The 17895-nt window shown below is 47.1% G+C and overlaps 4 protein-coding genes across 4 annotated transcripts; 1 reads left to right on the plus strand and 3 right to left on the minus strand.

Moving 5' to 3' along the window:
• Positions 1-288: 288 nt before the first annotated feature.
• Positions 289-1939, minus strand: mtaD (5-methylthioadenosine/S-adenosylhomocysteine deaminase; the record flags this gene model as incomplete). Its single annotated transcript, XM_031152622.1, has 4 exons — positions 289-1085; positions 1137-1439; positions 1490-1621; positions 1642-1939. 4 exons carry the CDS (start codon positions 1937-1939, stop codon positions 289-291), a joined length of 1530 nt encoding a protein of 509 aa, XP_031002947.1.
• Positions 1940-2682: 743 nt separating this feature from the next.
• Positions 2683-3765, plus strand: LHYA1_G007695 (uncharacterized protein; the record flags this gene model as incomplete). The annotated part of the gene is made up of 1 exon (XM_031152623.1): positions 2683-3765. One exon carries the CDS (start codon positions 2683-2685, stop codon positions 3763-3765), a length of 1083 nt encoding a protein of 360 aa, XP_031002948.1.
• Positions 3766-4120: 355 nt separating this feature from the next.
• On the minus strand, positions 4121-5793 carry AFG2 (ATPase family protein; the record flags this gene model as incomplete). Its single annotated transcript, XM_031152624.1, has 5 exons — positions 4121-4915; positions 4975-5156; positions 5208-5253; positions 5297-5380; positions 5431-5793. Coding segments are annotated over 5 exons (1470 nt in total), but the record flags the coding sequence as incomplete, so codon positions are not given.
• Positions 5794-13609: 7816 nt separating this feature from the next.
• Positions 13610-15175, minus strand: FUS2_0 (20-hydroxy-prefusarin hydrolase; the record flags this gene model as incomplete). Its single annotated transcript, XM_031152625.1, has 3 exons — positions 13610-14931; positions 14992-15109; positions 15155-15175. 3 exons carry the CDS (start codon positions 15173-15175, stop codon positions 13610-13612), a joined length of 1461 nt encoding a protein of 486 aa, XP_031002950.1.
• Between the last annotated feature and the right edge of the window lie 2720 nt (positions 15176-17895).

Below are 17895 nucleotides of genomic sequence, written 5' to 3' on the forward strand. Positions count from 1 at the left end.
GAGAGTATTAGAAATACAGCCCTTATAGTATTAGGTGACGCGGCTGCTAGAGGATACGTATAAGGTTATAAGAACCTTATCTTTACCTCTATAGTAGCTTTCCTCCTTTTAAGCTAATATAACCCCTTTAACCCACTTTCCTAACTATATCCCTATCTGGTCTACGTGTCCTTCTAGAGGTAATAATCCTAGGAGGCACATAGTTCTAATAGATATTATATATTTTTTAATAAAAACACATATAAGTGAAATATATAAATAACCTTATTATTTTACTAGCTAACTCTCTTATAAGCTATCCACAATATTCCTCTCATTCACATAGAACGCTCTGATAACTCCAGCCTTCGCTTCATCATAATCGATCTTCTCTAGAGTTTCCTGTAGCACTTCCCGCCTCTCCACCAAAATCCGCGCAACATCAGCCCACTCAAGTATATCCCTTTCCTCACCAGCCCACAGCCCACGACCAGCCGCGACATCAACAGCACTCAATCTCGTCCCCTGCTTCCGCACCACGCCATCCACAACCACCATCTCGATATCCCCCGGACTACTGTGCAGCACCACGGCCGCAACAGCGTCATGCTGCGCACCACAAACCATACTGGGAGAGCTCGCATCAAACACGACAAGATCAGCCAGTTTGCCCACAGCAAGCGAGCCGATTTGATCGTCCATGCCAATCGCCCTCGCACCATTAATCGTGCCGAGGTTGAACGCCTCTTCGACGGTCTTGTACACCTTAGCGGGCACTTTGCTCTGGGTCAGAAACGGCTGGTTGTATGTACCACGCGCGCTTTGTAGCAGGAGCCGCATTTCGCCGGGGATGGAAGCGGTGTTGTTGGAGTGGCAGTCTATGCCAAGCGAGCAGTGGGACTGGATACCTAGTTTTGATTGGAACGCGACGGGCTCGCCGTGGCCCATCTGCAGCTCTGTGGATGGCGTGACCGATACGTGGCTGTTGGTGTTTAAAAGCAAGGCTGCTTCGTCGGGATCCATGTTAGAGCCGTGGGAGAAGAGAATCGAGGAATCGAGGAGGCCGTGCGAATGAAGGGTTTCGATGGCTTTCAGTTGTGCTTGGGCTGATCAGTATGCCGTTTGGTTTTTGGGGGTGAAAAGCGTGAGTGACTTACAAGGGACTGCGGCGCGGACATAGTGTGTTGTGATTATTTTGACGCCAGCTGCTTTTGCTTTAGAGAAGAGATTCATGAGGACTTCTTTAGGAAGGTAAGTACCATCGAATGCGAGCCCAAGCTGTACTCGGCCGTTTCCGAATGGAGATTTCAAACCAAGCTCTTCAAGTGTTTTGAGGACCCATTCGGCGAGCAGGTTTTGACCCAGGGTAAAGGGTTTCCAATTCTCAACTGGGGCGATGGGGCAGTATCCGAAGATGGATCTGATTCCTGAAGAGACGGTTGCGGCGATTGCTGCTTTGCCTAGGGGGGAAACGTGAGTTGGTATATTTTTTGAATCATGTCTTACTTACTATGGTCAGCGGATATATTGACAGATGCATGATCAACCACGGTTGTAGTTCCAACATCCAGGCACTCTAAAGCACCGCCCAGCTCTCCCCAGAAAATATCTTTCGGGCTGTGCACAGAAGCGGCAAAGTTTCCTATAGGCTGGTTAAATTACTGCTCTTCATATCAATAGAGTGTTGCTCACCAGGACCAAAATATTCGACCAACGTGTGATTCGCATGACGTCCCTTGAGCAGGGTCTGCCAAACGTGGTGATGTGTATCTATGAAGCCGGGAGATATAATTTTGTCGGTACAATCGACAACCTGAGTCCCCGGAAAAGGACTTAAGCCGGATTCGATCTTCTTGATAAGATTTCCTTCAATCAGGAGATCTGCTTTGGCGGCATGCACGTGATCGTGTTTATCATGAGTTAAGACTGTGCCGCCTTGAAGGAGGATTGAAGCTACCATATTGAGAGAAGTTGAAATGTATAATAAAAGTGATGTCAGATATCTGGTTGCAGATTCAATTCAACTGGATGGTCTTCTACATATATATAACCCCGCTTCGGGTCCAATGATAATATCAGACACGAGTTAAGACCGAAAGGCCGAAAGAAAAAGACACAACTATTAACTAGCCCATAGAACGAACCATGGTGGTCATGATACCAGGCACAAATGCGAGCCTGTTATGGATGGCCGAACCCCCTATCGTACTTGCAGCTAATAAGCTAAAGGCATGTGAAAAGCCAAGAGAAGGTATTTGAATATAGTAAGGAAACCGGCCGAACAGCACTTGCTTCAACAGTTCTCACCGGCATTTAGAGTTAACTCCTCTCACTGTTATATAGAACTCGGGGGATGACAAGTCGTAATATTGCACCGGTTAAAGCGGGGAAGCTCCACAGGTGGACCTACCAGAATATTTCCGGAGTAAACTCATATTTGATAGTAGTGATACTTCTCAATTGCTTGAAATAGATGGCGTAGAATATGAGTATACTTGACCTTTTCGGAGGTTGCGAATGAAGTGAAGTGAAGGTGAGAGAATGTTTCACAACCCCGGATTTTATTCGGCCAAGTCCCCACGTCATAAACGTTACCTCCCCTCCTCACCACCCACCACAACATTTATTCACCTCCCAAACCCAAGCTTCTCAACGATGGCCTCCTGTTTTCACCCTTTAGTCCCTTGATATTGCATAACAACAATGGCCTCTATAGCTGCAAAAGATAACGAATCACCTACCCAACCTCAATCCAAAACCCACATAAATACGCTTACTCGCCGACCCCTCCTCATCCACCTCAACGCCGACACAACCTGGCTGCTATCACTCCCAATACCTCCTTCTCAACCCAGCATACGTCTCTATAACCACATCCTCATCGATCCCTGGCTGCGCGGCGGACAATCAGATGTTGCGAGGTTCTTCAGCCGGCAATGGCATGCCACGCCCAGCGCATGTCAGTCCATCGACGATATAGAGAGCATCATACAAGCCATTGAAGCAGCAGCTGCAGAGGACCCACCAGGACTTGTTGATGGAGAGTTGCTATCTACAAGGCAGGATTCCCATGCCCTGGACAAGAGTATGGATTCTATCGATGCAGTGATTGTGAGCCATGAGTTCACGGATCATATGCACAAAGACACATTGATGGAGATACCTCCCCAGGTACCCATCTTCGCGAGCACGAAAGCTGCCGATATAATAAGGAGCTGGAAGCGTTTTCATACAGTGTTGGAGATACCCCGTTTCGAGGGAGACTGGCGGAAGTCGTCGGTCAGCCCATTGCCAGAGTGGTTGGGCATTTCAAGAGTCGCGTATGCTGGGGCCGATATGCTATATTACCATTCAGCGGTTATGATTGCATTTTCAAGCGGCGGTCAAGAGGGGGAAGCTGTGATCTATACCCCGCATGGCATATCGCCGGACGATGTGACTCCTGTTGCGGAAGCGAAACCAAAGCTTCGGACGTTGGCGTTGTTGCATGGTTTGCAGGATATCAAGTTGGGAGCACAGCTGAATATGGGAGCGCATAATGGGTTGAAGGTTCAGAGGTTGCTGCGGGCGGGACATTGGATTGGGACGCATGATGAGGTTAAAAATGGGGGTGGGATAGTGAGTTGGTTCTTGAATCGGAAGATGATATCGCTGCAAGAGGCGATCGAGAGAGACAAGATTGAGAGAGAGGCTGACGGAAGAGGTAGTAAAGGGACCAAATTTGTTAGTCTTGCTGACCTAAGGTCTAGGGAGGTGGAGAACGGACAGCTTGTGATATTAGAATAATCACTACCTAGGTTAAGCTATCTTTAGTGGACCTTCTTCTATTTGATACGGTTTTATCTCCGCAGCAGTCTTAGCGCCACCTCGCGGTTGGCCATCGCACTTAGACATCTTTCTGGATGACCTCAAATCCAACATACAACTTCGTCTTCAGTTGCAACCGCGCCACACCAAGCGCGTCTTTCTTCCATTGCCTCGGCCTCCACCTCTGCCAGCAGCGGCGGCGCCGTCTATCGGGGATATGGCGACCCAGCTAGCTCTCCTTACACAACTGGATTTGACGCAATCGAAGATTGGATATAAGAGCATTTCATTCTCTACAATATTAATCCATGGTATCGATGAAGTAGTAACACCCCTATTTCACCTCACTATTATATCTCTGTGTCATGGTGTTCTCCTGCAGCTGCTTCTCGAATTGCATAGTCATCTCACAAACATCCTTCAAATGCTTGTAATTGATTTTCCCATTTCCCTTCTTCTTTCTAGTATCGTTGCGTGCCGAAGCCAATGCTCCCGAGACGATATTCCGGATCTGTCTTCCATTCAAGCCGTACTGGTAGCCGTAGTTGTTGATGAAGTCGTCAATCTTCTCACGGTCATCAATCAAGTGCGGCTCTAGCTGGTCCAAGGAAAATGAGAAGATCTTGCACATCTGTGCCTCTGTTAAATCGGTATACCGAATGGCCAAATGGATACGCGAGATGACGGCCACATCGATGGATTTGATTCGATTGGTTGTGAGGATGATTCCTTTGTAATATTCCAATACTCGAAGCATGACAGAAACAAGGGCGTTCCTCCCAGCGCTCGAAGACGTACCGCGTGTCTCGAGGAACACATCAGCTTCGTCCACCAGCAGGATAGCTTCCCATTTGCTGGCGAGGCTGAACAGCTTCTCCAGGTTCCGTTCTGCGCGAGATGCGTTTAGACCAATCTCTGCCATGCTTACAATAAAGAGTGGGCGTCCGGTAAACGTGGCGATTGTCTCTGCCGTGAGACTCTTGCCAACACCAGGTGGGCCATGAAGGAGGAGGACTAGTCCTTTCCCCTTTCCTACAATATCATTAACTCGCGGCTCTTGCCCGAGCTGGGCACTGGTTTCGTGTGAATCAACCAAGGCCTCTATCATATCCTTGTATTTCGGCTCGAGCTGTAAATCCTCAGTGAGTGGTTTGGGATTTTCCCTTTGGCTTGTTGCGTTTTATCCACGGCAAACTGTCCCCACAGTTTCTCCTTGGTCGCATATCCGAGAATCCTGGGTGGAAATAGTTGATGGGTGTCGTCTTTCAAAGCTTTCAACAAGTCGAACTTTATTGGAGATCCATCTGATTCTCGGTGGTCTTCGTTTATGAAATGTTCCTCCCACTCGCCAAGTACGTGACTTCCACTACCTGTTTAGCTATCAGATGGTGTCTACAGCAACGTTATCTTCGACAACTTACCATATTGTAGGAATGCAGCAGCGTCGCAGATAAAGTTCCCGTCAATCTATTACTGTCAGCCTTTTCCGGACTCCAGTCGAAATACATACTGGGACGACTTTCGGGCTGAATTTGTCTTTGCCCAGTAATTTCTCCTCGTCGGTCCGGTTTGCCCCGGCACCGCCTTCGTTGTCCTGCTTGATACATTAGTATCCAAACACCTAGCCCAATGGTTGCAACCTACTTCATCCTCGTCAGAAGCTATCTTTTTTCTCCGATCGCCGTAATCATCCCCCTTGTAAGTAAACATTTGCGCAGCTCCAGGCTTAGCTAAAAGGGCTCTGACATAGTTCTCACTGCGCTCCTTGACCTTTGCGCATATTTCCTCTTTATTAGGATCAAATTCAAGTGGATAGTACACCAATTCGTTGATGGGCTTGGTCCCTCGAAACCTTTCAAATTTCAATGGATAGTAAACTCGAATCATCTTCTTCCCATTCCAGTCCCAGCACCAAGCCCACATGTCCAAGGTAGATTTGACCGGATTTGAGAACGGAATGGGCGAGTTCAACACTTCCAAAATCTGGGGCGTGTTGAAGCACGGCCTGCTTGTTTATCATTTCCTCGGCCCCCAAGTGACCAGGCTGAATAGGGTAGGTGTTCCGAAAAGAATATTAATAGAGACGAGAAGTTAAATTTTGGTGGCTGCCCAATTTAGGCTATTATAGCTCATGGTGTGCCATTCTGGGCGCACGAGGTAGTAGTATGTCAGCAGTGCTTACATCTTGCACGGTTTCCAATCTTGTCTCATTGCCTACCTCCATTCCAGCACGATGCGTATAACTGGAGCGAAAGCTTTCATAGTTTGCATAGCAAAGTATGCTTGCTTCTTTTTCATAGCCGCAGTTCGTTGTGGACAATCTTGAACTATAACCATCGGAATAAATTGTCTTTGTGATGGATGTGCAGCGACCTGTCTGGTTTAGAGAGAATGAGGCTAAAGGAGTAAAGAGGTAAGTGATAACCGAATGAGATCTGCTTAGGCTACCTTAGCCTACCTACTGTCATGAAACAGGCACTGGAGTGGTAACGAGATGGTTGTTTGGGGGCGATCGCGAGGGATGAGATATCGAGAACGGGTTCTTCGGCGCGGGTTTTGGGTTTTGCTTTGGGTTTGGAGGATTTTCAGTCGAGCTTTGCTATTTCAGGAGTAGAGCCCCATTCCGTTTGAGATGGTGTGGTAGAAGGTAGAGTGAAAGGACGCGACAGTCTTTCGATTGTGTATGATTGTCTGTCTTTTGGATGCTAGCAGGATTTTGTAATCAGGCTCTGTGTCGGAAGAGATGATTTTCAATCTGCTTCGATTTCTTCTGCTGACCAGAGGGGCCCCTTCTTTTGCTTCAATAATGTCTGTGGTTTTCGCCGCATGATCGACCAGAAGTTGCTCATAGCCATTCTCGTGCTATCAAAGTGCTCTAGCTTTGCTTGCTTATTAGTAGGATGATTGTCGAACGTTTTGGTGAAACGAAGAGGTAACTGCGAGGCTGCATGATCCCCCGGTACTCTATATTCCTCCTCCAAGACCCTCTCGATTTGGTGCCGAAAGATACTTGGGCGTCCCAACTTCCTGATTTCTTCTGGTGAGAGAGATTCGAGTCCTTCGAGAAGCTTCGGCGTTGGCCTATGGAGATGCACGAGAGAGTACAGCTCGTGAAGTGCGGCATAGTCACTGTATCGATCGTAAAGCTCTGGGTACGTCGCGCAGCATCCTTGGGTGTGGTGTTTGGTAAGTGATCTTCGAGGAAAGTCCATCTGAAAATCATGTCATAGCTTGGAGCTTTCTTGCAACCGAAGTCTTCTGGTAATATGTGGAGGATGTAGAATAGGGGATCTTGCCGCATAAGGTTTCTACTATACCCTCGATTGACACCTAAAAGCCTGGTAGTTAGCATTTTTGAGAAACGGATTTCCGGATTCGACTACACAAACAGAAGAAACCCCGAAATGAAAGCCTGAGAATAAAACCCCAGCCTACTTGGTCAGGATCCGAATGATCGAATTTGAAATAATCTTTGAAGCCCGGCCGCCATGCCAAAAGTCCGGGTAATGGCCTTGCCCAGTTCCGTAGTTGGAATTCTAGTACAAGCTCAAGCTCCTGAAGGACTTCTTCATACTTTTGTGGCAATTGTTGTCCAGGATAAATGTTGTCTCGGAATCGAGTTTGAATGACTCTTAAGTTCTCGATGGCCTCGACAATCCATGACCAAGACCAATATGATCAAATGTCAGTGTATAAGCGGGACTGGGGTGATAATTGACCACGGCGTCAAGAGCATTGTCTACGTGGTCTTAATAACAAGTACCATAATACAAAATCTTGTGTTGCTTCAACTTGGTTTCCAATATTCAATAACAGGCCGAGGGTAGTTGCTGGAGTTGACCAATGGCATCAAAACAACCGCGTATTAGGTTGGCACTTGTTGTTAGCCGACCACTGATATCCCGAAAACTGTGAGACAACCAACATTTAGCTGGCCGACTAACGAATTCAATAATTTGTTCCGGTCTGGCCATTTAGGTCAGCGATTCGCGTTGGTTGTGTTGATTCTTAATCCAATATCACTATTTGCGGTGCGTTATGCCCGGACAGACAAAACTAGACCGTACAGGTTGCTGTGACTTCAGATGAGTCTTCTATCACGGCACCATTTACGTACTGAGTTTCGGATTGGGTTTTGAGGGGTGTAAGATAAGGACACCCGGCCTAAGGAGAAAGGGAGAGGGAGAAACAGTTGGTATTTTTGGCGCCGAGTTTAAAACTGTTGCTAACGATTTTTGGCTTATAGATACCTGACGAGCATTTTGCATATTGTTTGCGACTCTCTAATCTGTTCAAAATCATTAGGGACTTAAGACTGAGCAGCAAGAATTTGATACTGGTAAAAACTACAGGTTAGGCCAAGTCCATATCAAGTGTAAATAGCAAGTGATCGATGTTGGTTCTACCTGGCCTAGTCAAGCCTCCTTGAGATAACCGCCCAATCCAACAGCTCATTATGGTTTTGAGACAATCTGAATTGTTGGAAGCCCAAACTAAATCCTCTCAAAGCCGCTGACCGTTTAGTCTCGTTTCAGAAGGCAGTCACTCCTCTAGAACCATTAGTTCTAGCCACCTACTACAAGACTCATAACATGCTATGGGTCTTATACACTGGTCCTATGCACCCAGCGACTCGCTCACATCAATAGCAGCGCTTATTTCTTGTTAAACGAGGCCTTGAATTTAGTATAAAGAGAGGTGTCAAGTCCTTCGATTTCAACGCATCTCCAGCAACATCCGACACTTTCTTACTGTCCAGTACACTTCTACTATCCTTCTATTCATTCCATCAAGATTTTCCCAACTTCACCGATACTCAACCTCAACCTTGTCGGGCTTTCCAGTTGTACCCTCCCTGACGCCAAATTCTCCAATACAATATAATAATCCCTGGGCTTCTCTTTCGCTTCGAAATACGCACGAAACGCTACGTCCTGTCTACAACATTCTTATTATCCCAGCTAGACTGCAACGGACGATATTTTGGTTCACCTATCTATTCTATCTGATACTAAGTTACGCTACTACGATATCCACACCACCAAAATGCCTGGAATGCCAGAACACTGCACTGAATGTGGGGAACCCAGATCCAAAGAGCATACAAGCAAGGAGGTTGTGGAATCCTGTTACTGTAGAAGGGTGTGCACCGGATGTGGGGGTAGCGGTGGAAATGTTTATGACCGCAGAGGGGGTTGTCTTTCTTGTGATGGAAGCGGCTGGATCACCACTCGAAATTGCAGGTATTGCCATGGCACAGGTCGTGTGACTAGAACGGTACTTTGTGGTGGTGATCGGTATGGTAATGCTCATTTCTACCGTCTCCGATAGGGGGTTTGTATGTGCATGCTGAAGTACCATTGCGGTTTAAAGCAGAAATGATGGATATTGTTGGTCTCTGGGACGCGGCTGGCCGCAAAGTTTGATTTGTCGTAGCTTCCAATTTGTTTTGTTTGGTTTTAGGAGTTTAATGTTCGTAGCTCTGTAGCGCATTATCATACTACTTACCCTCGTTATTGAGACATATTCCTGCCCTTGGGGCAATTTCCATCTATATGAAAACTTGAACGTACTTTATATGTATCGATTATGCACATTGTTTCTGTCAACGAGGGCTGGTATAGTTAGCAAGCTATTTGTGGTTTGTTGTATGAGTTATATTGTCTTGCCTGTCTAGCTAGGAAAGCTACGTACAGGCCTTGTATGCTGGATGCCTAGTTGCGTGGCGCTAAGCTAGTGTGACTGCCATATGACTTATATATCCAGACAAAATTGCAACATCAAAAAAACAGGGCTGATGAAGAAATCCGAGACCACGGCCATTGGCCGTTTTCTTCTAGGGACTCGTAGGGAGCAACCGAGAATTCAACGCCAACCTCAGCAAATGACTGCAGAAAAGTATCGATGAAGACCTGAATATCTCGTTGATAGTCATCCCCTATCGAAGGATATTCCGTACTTCTACTGAAGAAGCTCGAAAAGTAAGGAGACGTTAGTCTAACGGCTTTAAGCTTGGATAAAACCGTGTAGGATACAAGATGAAGATGCTGCATAACTTTTATCAGAAAGTCGAGCGGACTAGATTCATCAGGAAAGTCGGGATAAAATCTTTCCCATTCAGAAGTACCCCAATAGTCAACTAAATGCAAGCTGATTAGAGAAGGTGGGAGCAGTGACTCGACATCCAGTGGGAAAGGGTTGGTTTGGCCAAACAACCAAAGAGTTTCGGTTGTAAGGTGATTCAACGCTGTCATCTGACCTAGAGTTGGGAATAAGAGAGATGGAAAGTCGGACCGTTCCCATGAACATCCTGGTGTCGTGGTCAGATGTAAAACTTCGAGGGTCCTTTTAAGTTTCGAGAGTCCTGTGCAGATATCCCTGTCCGTTTGCCAAGATCTGTCTGGCGATAGATTATTTGATCCATTACCCCATTCGGCATAAAAACGTCTGAGATTGGGAAATGCAGACCCAATAACGGGCAAGCTCGACTGTGGATAACAGGCGCGACGAAGAATCAACTCCTTTGCATTTCTGTGGACCAACTCCGGTTTCACTTGATCTGATATGTAGCGATCGGCAAGCATTAATCTCCAGTGGTTCATTCCCTTGATTTCGATACGTTCGAGACGCGGGCAGAACTCAAGGACCAGCCGAAGAACCAGCGTAGGAGGATTAATTTGCGTATTTTGCTCCGAATGAGCCTCAAATGTAATCGTTCGAAGTGATTGGAGGGCGCGAACTGATGAGGTTGGAAGATCAATGGTATCAATTGACTCATGTTCCCCATACATCCATTGAGCGGGAGCTAGCAATCTTTCAATGCCGAACAGTTCTGGACATTCAGGATACCACCCACCCGCAAGCACTCCAGGAGAGACACAGCCAAGAATGGTAAAGAGAGATTCAAGCTGCAAAGTCATTCCTAGAATCGCTCCAAATATTTGGAAATGCCGAAAGGTCAGGGGATTGCTAGGATCAAGATTCAAACGACGAATAATAGCTACGTCGTCAGCAAAAGCTGGCGGCCAATCAATTCCACTCCAACACTGTGAGGCTACTCGATCCATCTCTTCGTCCTCAATTGCTTCGCCTAGTTGCGTTTCACTTTGCACAAGAGCTCCCAGGCCAGACAGAACGCCCACCCACACCAAGGAGGACACCAGCGGTCGTAGATGCCGTGCGCTTAATAGGGTGCGGAACAAGCAAAGTAGGTCTTTTCGACTTCTCAAAACAACAACTTTGTAGAGAAAGCTTGTTGCTATAGCGTTGAAATTGCGAGAAACTTGACAGAGGTTGGAAAGGGCAGAGCGCGACTCGAGAAAAGCACGATCCAGTTGCGGTGCGTCGCCCCATGATTCAAGACTCGTGACTCTAACCCCAGCGGTTGGCAATAGAAAGTTCATAATTTTCAGTTGCAGTTCCCGAGGAAGTAGAAGTGGACTTGCTGTAGGACGGCTGGCGCCGTGGATCGAGGTACTGGTCGCCATATTTAATGTGGTTCGAATTCAGGATGTCGACTTGCAAAGAGATCCTCGAGTACCCCTTGGCAGTCTCTGAAAGCGCTCTCTGGAGAAGCAATTCATTCGATACTGCCTAAAGTAATCAAGAACTCAAGGAGTCAAGGAGCCAAAAGCAGTGAAAAGAAAGGTGAGAAAGTGAAAATCAGACGTTGCGAAAAGGCGGGGTTTGTTGGAATTTTAAGCGAGCCAATGGAACAACTACATCTAAAGTTGGCCAAAAGTATCTGATAGTAGCATAAAGGCATCTAGTTTTTTGTCTCTCTTTAATATTAAATAATAAGCAATGAAATTAAAAGCTGCAGCGTATGCTTTAGTAGAATTGCAATCATATAGATGTCTAGCGTCTTAGAATAATACGGCGACTAAAGGCTTAATATCATAGAGTAAATATAAAGTATATATAGAGTAATATTGAGACCCAGGTTGTCCAGTCTCAACAGACCATCGAACAGCTTGAAGCACAGGCAACCAGCTCTAACGAGAAATTGAAAAAGCTCCAGGATCATGCCAAGAGAATGGAAGATACAAATGACTGGCTACGAATGACATTGGAGGACCAGAATAAGAAGTTTGAGAGATACAAAAAAAGACGTCGAGCGTACGTACAGGATCCACCATAATCAATGCTACTTTGTATTAATCAGCTAACTCTTCCACAGCAAGATCACAACAAGAAGATGAGCAACAACTGAAAAGGCTACAAGAAAACCTTTATGTAAGTCTCAGGCTTCCTTTCATCCCCAATCAAATATTCACATACGCTCCAAAAGGTAAGGTTCCCATCCGCAGAAACAAACGTCGAGAAGACCAAACACCATCTCATACAAGTCTTCCCAAACTACCACGCTATACACCCCACCTGCCGGAAACAGCTTATATGCAAATGAGCCGCAACCTTCTCCAAAAAGTTCCATCCTATCAAGACTGGATCTCGTCCACCGAATCAAGCCTGCTCTTTCTCAGCGGTCGGACCGCAATTGAAGGCCGTCACTATCGTGGTTGGCGCTACTGCTGGCTCTCACCTGCCTCCATCTACATCGCTGAAGACCTCGCCTGCTCGCAAGACAATAACCACATCATCGCCTTCTTCTCCTGCCACACCGAACTCGAAAGTAGGACTATATCCACAAACCACATCATCTCGTCCATCGTCCTCCAGATCCTGCAGCGATACCCGCACGTCCTGCGCGAAAAAGCAGTGCAATTTCATAGCGCAGCCCTGAGCGGCGCAATGATGGAGCTGCTTAGCGAGGTTCTCACGTTTGTAAAAGAGCTCGGAACGACATATATCGTGCTCGATAGGCTAGACCAGTGCGAAGGAAAGTTTAATGTGCTGATGTATAAGTTTGTGCGCTTGGTGGGGGACTCGGGCTGTGATGTCAAGATTGCGGTTATTGCGGAGACGTCCATTGGTGGTGGGGAGTGGCATCCAGAGTATCTGCCCGAGGGTGAGTATAGACTGGATAATGTATTTAAGCGCCAAGCTTGGAATCAGGCGAGGTTGACGACTTTGGAGATGAATAGGGGACAGAGCTTTGACGTGGACCAGTGAAAGCTCAACGTTGACACTGATCGAGGAGACGACATAAGGTTAAGAATACTAGGGTATATAAAAGATTTCTCAAAGCTGGAGTCTGAGCTAAGCACCCAGATATACATATTCAAACATCGAAGTATTACATGAGCCAAACTCTTAATACTTGATTCGAACTGCTAGCAGGACCAACACTAGGGTTCGTCTTTACGGCCCCGGATTTCGGGCCCAGTATGCAGTCGCTACCCCTGGCCTACACTTGGCAACACTCCGTAGTAAGGGTGGGTCAAAAACAGGCTACAAAAAATCTAGGAAAGATACACAAGCAATATGGCTGCTAAAATACAAGGATATCTAATCAAAGAGAACAATCTGAAGTAAATCTAGGATTCTCTCAATTTCCGAAGTATCGATCTAAGGAAACCCCCAAGCAATTTTAGGGAATGGACTAGAATTGGAAACAGAAACCTACATAATCATTACCTAGCCGAAGACATACAATCAGATTTTATAAGAATAGCCGCTGTCCGAGACTTTATACAGTACGAATAAAACAGCAAAGTCTAAGTCGTAGTATAGAATAAAGTTGTCTATAGTTACTTGATACGGTAAAACCCCTTGCTACCAGCATCTTAAACTTTTGCAAAAAGGCCAAGATTTGATAAGTATGTAAACTACTTGCAAATTTCCCTCTCAAATAACGTAAATCAAAGGCAAAGGTCCTCGAACACTAACCATGCATTGAGATACGCCACATACTCATCTCCATCTACTCTCCACCAACCCCGCTGCTCGAAAACACATTTTCAAGCCAATCATAAAAAAGATGATTAGCAAACGAGAAAGCCCCTACGTGGCAATGCGGATTCGCAGCATCCTCAGCCGTCAACACAAGATGCGTAGCCCTATCTCCCAATGCCGCGGCCACCAATGCCGGCTGACCTTGGAAGAAGATATCATCTGTCGCCTCGCCCACCAGAACCGGGCACTCGACACGGTCTACCACGCCTTCCAAGGTCATCAGCTTGGTCATCTTGATGAACTCCGTCATACTTCCAGTGGCGAAGCTCCATAGGCCATGCTCAATCGCCCAACGCATTGTTGTTGGGAGCTTGTCGCTCGCGAGAAAATCGTTCATCAAGCTATCGACCTCGCTGCTGTTCCCAGCAGTGTAGGCAGCTCGCACAGCGGGGGGGAGCATGTTAAGGATAGCTGGGGAGAAGTCATAGACTCCGTCAATAGCTAGGGTGGCAGCGAGGCGGTGCTCGAAAGCAGCGGCACGCACGCAGAGATAGCCGCCTAACGACCATCCGATCAGGGCTAGGTGTGTCGAGTCGACATCGGGCCGGGCAACGAGATGATCAACGACAGGTGACACGACTTTCTCCCACGCATGCGTGAAACCTACATTTTGATGTCGGCGTACTGAGCCCTGGCCTGGTCCTTCGTATGTCATGACATTGTAACCGCGCTCGAGAGCCGCGAAGCCAAACGCGTGGAATACCTCTTCCTGGCCGCTGTCGTAACCGGTGCTGACGATGATGGTGGGTCTAGGTTTGGGCGTGGCTTCAGGTGAACCGGCGCGGTAGAAAATCGTGGGAATGTCGAATCCATCGCCCTTGAGAAGGAGGCGCTCTCCGGGAATAGGGAGTAATGCGATAGCTTTGTCAAAGTTGACCAACTGCTCATCCCATATTCCATTAATGCGTGGGTCATTGGGAGAACCGTCGAGGTAGAAGCCTGCGTTACGGAAATAGGCCGCAGCCCGGAAGTAGGCATCGCGAGCCGAGATGGGATTCTTGGTGGCATCAATTGCATTTGCCTGGCTACTGACACGGACGGCAAGCGTGTGGAAGACATCGTAGAAATTCTCCAAGTTTCCTGGCTCAATCAAAGAAGCAGCCCGAAGCACTTCGCCAATATCAGCGCCAGAATAGCGGGTATGTGATAGAGTGCGAAGGATCTCATAGTTGAAGCTTTCATCCGAGCTTAGTTGAATAGTATAGGCCATCTTGAGTCTTTGAGTAGGGTAGATATGTTGACTTTTGTAGAGGTAAAAGACAGTGGCTTGGGAGATCAACATGACTGTAGCTGCGACGTATATTTATACAAAAAGGGCGATGGGTACCAGAATAATATTGCTCGACATACGAAGGGCAGGCGAGTAATGATGCCAAATTCGGACAGTTCCTAAACCTACAACGGCGGCCTGATCCTCTTTCCTCGAGACGCGGGGTGTGGGGCGAGTAATGTTCCCATATTCGATTAGCTCTGAAACCCCTTGATGACATTAACATGGGCTTTACGGCCTTACTGTACAGTAATCTGTTCGCATAGTGCTAATGCTGACAAACGCCAAAATCCCTCCCATACGCGAAAGAAACTTGGCCAATACGCAAGCCGAAGTCGACAGCGTATCATGCTTCCTGAATAAAATAAGAGAAGGAAGATCGGCGATTTCCCCCTCTATTCCCCAACTTCTTGCATCCATTCAGTACTGTGCTTCCGTAACCCTTAATAGGAGAGAATTTGTTACCTGGAACAAACATCATAAACCATCGCGTAACCATGGTCGAAATCCCAGGAGGATCCAAGGGTTGCCACACGTGCTTGGTGCGGCGAAAAGCAGTCAGTCCATCAAGCAATCTCAATCATATTTTTATAGAAGGTTAAACAACGTGTGCTAGTGCGGTCGTCAGCGTCCCGTCTGCGCCCAATGCCAGAGGCTTGGCCACAAATGTGCATGGTACAAACCCCAGAAAACATTCGTCAACACCACAGCCGGCACGGCTCTCGGCGGTAGGCATAAGCAGAATCATTTGCCGTTACAAGTATCTGCCATTCATGAACCGTTTTCTCGCGAGTCCTTCCACCTGTCGACGATTCAGACCCATTGTCTTGATCATTTCTGCGGTCTCTATCTGCCAAGAGGCCACCCCAGTTCGATCGAGATTCCTCTTTGCTCCACGGCAAGTTGGATGACAATAGCCCGCGCTGCGGCAGCAGGCGGTGATCATGATTCCATAAAGCTCGCCGTGTTATCAAACTCACTCTGCATGTTTGGCGTCCAACATGGAGATGCGACCATGCTTGGAGAAGGGCGCAAGCTTTACGGCCGGGCTCTGCTGCAGTTGGTGAAAGGGTTACGGAATATGGGCGAGAAAAGCAGGCCGAGTCTCATTCTGAATGCCAGACTACTCAGCCTCTTTGAGGTATGCGAGACCTTGAGCGTTTCTATTTAACGCTACTCATGCTGACGTGCACTCAGATTTTCTTTGGGCAAAAGGACCTTGAGCAGGGGCAAGCATGGACCGATCATAACAGCGGCGAGCGGACCCTTGTACTTGGTGGAGATCCCAAAATGTATTGCAAAGGCGAAGCCCATCAGGTGTTTAGCGATGGCCGTCTTCATCTTGTAAGACTCACTGATAATATCCATCCACAATAATTCTCACAATATGCCTAGACTGCTCCATATGTCTACACTCGAAAGGCGTCAGTGTTTGCGGAGCCAGAATGGAAAACATTGCCGTGGCTTGAAATATCCAAGACGCCGAAGGACACGTTAGTGGACGTGTACGTCGAGATCCCTGGGCTGTTTGAAACCTCTGATAAGATCCGGGAAGACTTCGAGGAACATAGCAGAGGGAAGTTGATTGACCACTTTGTCTCTAGGTGTTGGCAAATCAGATACGAGCTTGAACGCTGGTATACCACAACAGGATCAGGTATCGAGTCTCTCATTCGAAGAATAATGGGCAAGGGATATAGAACGGCCTCCGTTGAGCATATGGCCAGTGCGCAACTACTCGTGTTATATTGGTGTTGCATCCTCCATTACAGTCAGCTCCGACAGGAAGTCTTCGAATCGGAAAATTTGGACATGCAGGTGCAAATACCGGCAGCAGAAGACGCACAAACCACATGCGGAAACATCTTGAGAGTAATGGTGCTATTCCTCAATCCTTGCTCAGGCTGGTTTGGAATCAACATTGCGGCTCTCCCGATGGTGGCTGTTTTCAATCATATTCAAGGACTTGGGCCTCTTGGTGCCACATGCAAAGAGAAAGATATACTATGCAAACTGCTCCAAACACCAAAAGGGAAGGTCTTATCTGAGTTTGTTCACAGTATGAGGAGGGTCACCTAGCCTGTAAGGATCCCGTTTAGTGGTCTATGATGATATCGTTCATTGGTTTACCCATCAGCCAAGGAGCTTTTCTCGGGGACCTCGTCGCTAACGACTGGTGCGAAGCCTCGAGCAAAAATACACAAGGAACCTTGAAAATATAGGTAGAACGGGGGGGGGGGGTTGAAGAATGAGTTATGAAAGTATAGTGGTAACATGTTTCGGACGCATGGCATGAACTATCAAAACAAACCCCAAAGCTTCAAGTTAGCTACCACGACTGTGCAGGATTCTTAAGATCGAGATTTATCGGAGCTAGAAACTTTCTTTCCCAAAAACAGGATAAAGTAGAAAGACTATATCGAAAGGTAGAGAAAAACAATGAAGATGAGAGGGAAATGGGGACTTCAGTCTTGGCATGGATTCCTGGGGAACTACCCCTCTAAAAGCAAAATCACAAGCTCAGGAGAGACGTGGAGCTCAAGATGCATGATATCCGCATTCAAATCCCATATCCAATCCATACCCTAAATCATCTGCATATGAAATTAGACCTTTCATATCCCCTAAGTGCCCACAGAAGATAATGCCAAAAATACCCCCAACCCCGCTATCCAAAGCTGCAGTAAACCCCGCCTGACACCATAAAACAAAGGCCAAACCTAACGCCACGCTGTGTCAAATACGCCGGATCTGAACCTCCCAGAGGTGCGATCTATATGAAACCCTCCTAGTGTTGCGCCGAATATGAAGTGCCATATGCAGGTCGTAAAAGTGTAGAGGTTTAGGGTGTAAAGGCATATCGTAGGTGAAGAGTATTGAAGGGCTCGACTTTAAGGTGATTTCCTTTCCCGCGGTAGGCGCGTGTAGGCAGATCGAGGGGCTTGGAGGTGAAGTCAATTGCAGGGAATAATTCCCCTCCCTCC

Source organism: Lachnellula hyalina (genome assembly GCF_007821495.1).
Source record: "Lachnellula hyalina strain CBS 185.66 chromosome Unknown contig00143, whole genome shotgun sequence".
NCBI classification, from domain to species: domain Eukaryota; kingdom Fungi; phylum Ascomycota; class Leotiomycetes; order Helotiales; family Lachnaceae; genus Lachnellula; species Lachnellula hyalina.